General features: G+C 59.7%; 1 protein-coding gene across 1 annotated transcript; it reads left to right on the forward strand.

Moving 5' to 3' along the window:
- Positions 1 to 834: 834 nt before the first annotated feature.
- Positions 835 to 4,758, forward strand: JKF63_07400 (uncharacterized protein; the record flags this gene model as incomplete). The annotated part of the gene is made up of 1 exon (XM_067903339.1): positions 835 to 4,758. One exon carries the CDS (start codon positions 835 to 837, stop codon positions 4,756 to 4,758), a length of 3,924 nt encoding a protein of 1,307 aa, XP_067759649.1.
- Positions 4,759 to 6,000: the final 1,242 nt, after the last annotated feature.

Here is a 6,000-nt window from a genome sequence, read left to right on the forward strand (position 1 = left end):
ATTAAAGAAGGGCAAATGCCGACGAGTACGAGGAAAGCAGGGGAGTTGGAAAGGGGGAGAGTTGTGCCCTCTAAGCCCCACCCTTGGTCTCGGTCGACTCTTTGTGACGCATCTTCTACCCGAATATACACTCACCCATCTCATGCGCCTATGCCTAAAAGAACACGTGAGTGCGTGTGTCGTGTCGGCCGGCCTCCGGATCCCCTGACGCGTCCCTTACTGCGCACGGATGTATCCTCTCATCTTCTATGCCCCCTTCTTCTGAACAAGCCTCCTTTCTTCGCCACCTTTAACCCCCTCCCCTCCCCCCTCCCGACGCACACACGCACACACACACACACAATCTCCAAAGTTGTCTTGAGGTGTACAACAACAAAAAAAAACAAGATATATATATTTATATATATATATATATGTACACGATCCGACAGACCGACACACGCTTGTCTTTTTTTTCCCTTCACGAAAACCACACCCCGCCATCCGCCCCTCCCCTCCCCTCCCCACCCTCCTACCCTACACATCACATCCACCATAGCGTAACACGGCGAAAAAAAGGGGAGGGGGGAAGAGGGCGAGAACGAGCGGGCGCACTCTTTTTTGGGGGAGGGGGAGGGGGAGGGGGGGATCAGTGACATCGTTGTCGGATGTGTGGTGTGTCGGAGCGAGTCGCCGTCCGTTGTCGTGTGAGCACTTACAGCAGATAACACTAACTTTGGAAAACACAAACTATTATCCCTACCACCTCCCTCGGCATATTTCTGTAGAAGCCCCTCTCCGCTCATGCCAACTCGGCACCAGCAGCGGCGGCGGCACCTCCATCGGCCACCTTCAATGCATGTTTGCCAGACGCGCGAGGGCAGTGGCTGTAGCAGCCGCTCCCGCAGCAGCAGCGGCGGTGGCGGCGGCGGCTACAATGACTCGAAGGGCTCTTCGGGGTTCGCCAATGGCACCTCCACCTGGTGGTCTAGGGTCTCTGCGCCCGCGACGGGTGCGCCGAAAGGCAGCGCCAGCGGTGCCAGTGGCACAGGCAGTGCCAATGAATGCAATGCCGCCGGTGTGACGGACACGTGTGCGGGCAACGTCCAGAAGGACGACACGAATGGAGATCACGAAAAAAGCGCTGCGTATCCGATTTCGGTACACTCGCGGCAGCTCCAGCGGCAGAGCGGTCGCCACTCGAGTGAGACCCCGCACGTCGCGGCTGTGCGCAGGGCAAAATGGGGAACTCCGCTGCGCGCCTCGAAACCGAGCGCGGGCCTGTACTGCGACGCAGCAGCAGTGTCTGCCCGCTCCTTCGCCAGCGCTCTGCAAGCGCCGGTGACGGGCACGTCTAAATCCCCGGGTGGTCATGTCACCTACCACGGCACCCCCTCTTCGGGCTCCCCGCTGGTCAATGCCAACGTCTGCGCGTCTGGGCCAGAGTCGCAGCCACTGCCGAATGCGCTCGCGTCGCACAGCCCCCGGGACTCGAAGGACAACGAGATGGGCATTCACAGCAGTGAGGAGGACTGCTGTCTGACTGCAGCGCATGCAGCACCAGAAAGTGCGCCTTCAGCTGTGCGGACGAACAACTATGGCTGTGGTGATGGTGGTGGTGGTGGTGATGTGCGGCGCACGGCGAACAGATCTGAAGAGGGTACGGTGGCGGGCCCTGACACCGAAGATGACTTCAGTGCGCGCGCGTCACCATCCCCGGGTACGACCACCGCTGCCCCTCTGACATACGCTGCGGTGGCGTCGTCGTCGTCGTCGTCGCCGTTGCCGGGCAAGCGGCTGCCACAATCTCGCGTCGGCTTCCGTCAGAGGTGCAAAGTCGTATGCAGTGGCCGCGCCTCTCTGCCAAACACCGGTGGTGGCACCAACGCCACGCCTGGCACATCTGCTGGAGTCGTCTTGAAGGACGCCTCGCCCAGCTTTCCACCAACGCTCACGATCCCTTCGGCGAACCCGGCGCATGCAACAGACAAGGGTGCGCTAACCAGCGCGCCGTTGTCCGTCGGCCGCGTCGTTGAGCACGAAGTCGCGAATAATATGACTCAGCGTTCGTTAGCCAACACAATGATGCCGCCCCTTCCGCCATCAGTTCATCGCCACCAACCGACACACCTCATTCTGCGGCTGCCTAACACTCGATCATCGCAGCAAGCGCCGAGCGGCTCAACTCCGGACGAAGAGAGAATGACGTACTACGGCTCTTCACGTCTTGCCGGAGCTTCGGAAGCAGCTGCACCCTCCACCGAGCCCTCGTCGCCCGCGGCGCCTCCGCCGAACATCCATCGCACCTCCTCGGCTCTCGCGCTGCGACCACCCAGTCTTCAAATCGTCGTGACACCCTTCACGCATTCCCCCTCGCCATCGCAGGCCCTCTCGGAAAGAATCCCCGTGACGAGCGGAGGCGCGCCTGGCGAACCGACGACTGCGCAGCAACAGCAGCAGCAGTCGAGCACCCCGTCGCCATCCGCGGCCATCAGACGCTCATCTCTGACGCCTGGAGACCCCAACCGGGTGTTGTGTCCCACACATCCGGCAACGGCAGCGGTTCCTGTTGGGAAAGACATTCATCGCGCCGTATCGACCACCGCGTTGTTCAAGGCGGTGGAAATATTGCCTGGTCTCTTTCTCGGCTCCTACGCGGACGCCTCCGACCCAGAAACGCTGGCCGCACACGGCATCTCTCTCGTCATCAACTGCGCCCTCGAGTGCTCTGTAACGCCAGCAATGGCGAACAACAACAGCCATGTGCGCTACGCCCAGTTCCTCCTTCGGGACCACTCCGATGAGCCCATCGCACCCTTCTTCACGCCTGTCACCCGCATCATTCATGACCAGTTGCACCGCCGGCATGTCAAGCAGCAGTGCATGGCCCACTGCGCCGCGGCAGACGCCTCGAGCCTCAACACACACGAGGCCGAAAACGTCTGGGCGGTCCCTCAGTCGCCAGCGTCGCCGCTGCGCTCTGTAGGCGGACAGCCATCGCTGAAGAATGGCGAACGAAAGACCCCCGGCACACCATCATCGGCGCCTCGGATCGGCGTTCGCCTCGGCGAGGGTAGCCGCTGCAGCAGCAGCAGCACCACCACGACCTCGTTCTCTGCGTCGCCGACGCCTAACCGCGCAGCCACCTTCCCGCCAGTCGCTGCTGCTGCTGCTGCTGGGGTCGGGCCCGACGCAACAGACGGGCTCGCGGCAAAGCAAAGCAGCAACGACATGTGCAAAAATACGTCGACGACGACGACGACGAGCTTCCCGGGAGTCGCCGCACCGCCCCCAGAAAGCTCCTCGTCGACACCGTTGGCATCTGCTATAACCCCATTCACTGTGGTGGACCCGCGCGACTGCGGTGGCGTGCTCGTGCACTGTCGCATGGGTGTGAGCCGCAGCGCCACGTTTATCATCGCTTACCTCATACTCTACGGCTGCGCGCTGGCACATCTAGACGATACCGCGTCGCTTTTCGTCTACTTCCTGGAGCGAGAGCGCCGTATCATTGAAGAGGCAGGTGGAGTGACGTCCTTCACCGACAACAGTGACAGAAGTGCTCCCCATACGATGACACCGGCAAGCCCACGGCGCGGCAGTGGGTGCTGCACGAACGGCTCTGCGACGGTGATGCCTCTGACGTCGGCGCCCTCCCTTGTCGGGCGCCCTGTTGGCTCCTCCAGGGCATCGCTGAATGGAAATTTCTGTACGACATCGCGCCAGCATCAATCCTCTGCGTCGCTGGCGAACAGCCCAATCGAGTTCGCCTCGCGTGTGTGCCGAGCTTGCTACCTAATGCGTCTGCGAGAGCGGTGCTTTGATCATCAGCCCCAGCGACCGCTTCTCGTCAGTGGAAAGCAGCAACTGAGTGAAGTAAGGGGCAAAGAGGAGCAGCTGCAGCAGGAGCCGTATGCGATGATAATGAGGAGGAGAGAGACCAGGCGAGAGAGTACGTGTGAGGTGAGAGGTGTCGACGGACATTCATGCTGCAGCAACGACAGTATGACGAGCGACAGCGGCTATAACGTGCACCCGGAGCAGCAGAAACCGCGGCAGCTCCAGCATCATTATCATCGTCGTGCCTTCTCTGCGTTGCCGTCGCCGGCACCGACGGCCTTGCATCGCATCTCGCGCAGGAGCTCTATGGCGACACCACACAGGGCGGCCTGCACCAAGGAAGGTGTACAAGAGGGTGACAGCCTGGACGGAGCTGAGACTCATCAGCAACGATGTGTGAAAACGATGACGAGATCGCAGAGACTTGCTGCCCGCAATGCCCTCACCACGCCCACAAGGAAGACTCCCGAAAGGCAACTGCAAAGCACCTCCTCACCCTTCATGGACACGGTCGCACTCACAGAGACTCCGGTCATGACGCCTGGCCATAGCGCTGTCTTTGACACACGCCTGGACCACGACAAGAACGTCTGCAGCAACTGCTCACCGCACGGTGAGGAGCACCACCAGAACCAGCAGCAGCAGCTGTTATCATGCTCGTCCAATGCGCCTCTCTCCATATCCCCTCACACGAGTAGCCGTGCGCACAGCGATCTGCACAACAGCCTTGACACGTTGCTGGGCGCCAACTTGGCTCACAGCGGCGGTAGCGGGGGCACCGCGAACCGATTTCACTGTGTGACGTCTGCGATGACGTACCGTGACGCTTTTGATGTGGTGAAGCGGCAGAAGACCGACATTAACCCAAATATTGGCTTCATCATGGCTCTGCACGAGCTCGCTGGAGAGAGCGACCTCAGCTCTAGCATCTCCCTCTGAACGAACTCAATGCGGCAGCTTACAATGGAGAAAGGGGGAGAGCGGGACGCAGTGGAGAGTGATGTCTCTTTCTCTCCCCCCCCCCCCGCTCGTGTGGCTGCTTCCGTGTGTGTGTGTGTGTGTGTGGTGTTTTCTCTAGTTCTGTAATGAGTAGAGGAGGCGGAGGCGGGCTCTCCGCTGCTGATGGGTGGGTGAGTAGGTGGTTGGTTCGATCTCTAAAACAGCGCTAATGTTTGCCTGTCGATGTCTGCGAGTGTCGTTCGTAGTCCCTCCCTCCCCTCCCCCCCTACACCCACCCACACACACACACACCCACCCACACACACACACACACACGCATATATATTATATTTGTAAAGGAGGAGGGGGAAGCTGCATCTCTCTTTTTCCCCCTCCTTCCTTCCACCTTGTTGCTGCTGCTGTTGTTGCTCCCTTCACACACACACACACACACTCAGTGTGCATGTGCTATCCGATTGCCCCACCCCCTCCCCCCTCCCCCTTTTCATGATCTTCTGTTAGCCCAACGCAGCATCCCTCAGTCAAACACAGATCACGAACGGTTATATATTTATATATTTATATATATATATACGCGGCGTCTGCCGACAACCTTGAAGACACGGAAGAGGGAAAAAACGAAAACATGAGTCAAGGGTACCGGCCTCGTGGCTGTCACTTCAACCTGACCAACAGACATCGTTGCTTGTCGTGGGGGGAGGGAGGGGTACCTGATCGGCAAGCGTATCACCCCGTGCGTTAGAACTACCTTTCGGTCTCCCTCAAGGCTCCTCCTCTAGCCTATTATCTCCCCCTCCCTCCCCCACCCCCCCCCCTGTTTAACCCGTCCGTCTGAGCTCATATCGAACACGCACGCAACGTGTCGATAAAGCTAACGCTCAGGTGATACTCGAGGACCCCCTCTCTTGTCTTCTGTTGTCACCTCTGCAGGGTGTTCAACGCAAAGATTGCATTTCTCTTTAAATAGGCACACACACACACACACACACACACACACACCGCCGCCGCCGCCGCCGCCGCATCCGCTCTCGTGTGCGCCCCCTCACTCTCTCTCTCTCTCGCACACGTACAAAACCATAAAAGCAACCATCAAGCAAACGCCAACAATCACTGCCCCCTCCGCGTGCACACGCGGGTGAGAAGACAGTCACGGCTGTTCTTCATCTCTCCCCCCTCCCCGCTGCCCCCCCCCCTCAATCAACGCACACCACCGCTTGAATC

Source organism: Porcisia hertigi, chromosome 5 (assembly GCF_017918235.1).
Source record: "Porcisia hertigi strain C119 chromosome 5, whole genome shotgun sequence".
NCBI classification, from domain to species: domain Eukaryota; phylum Euglenozoa; class Kinetoplastea; order Trypanosomatida; family Trypanosomatidae; genus Porcisia; species Porcisia hertigi.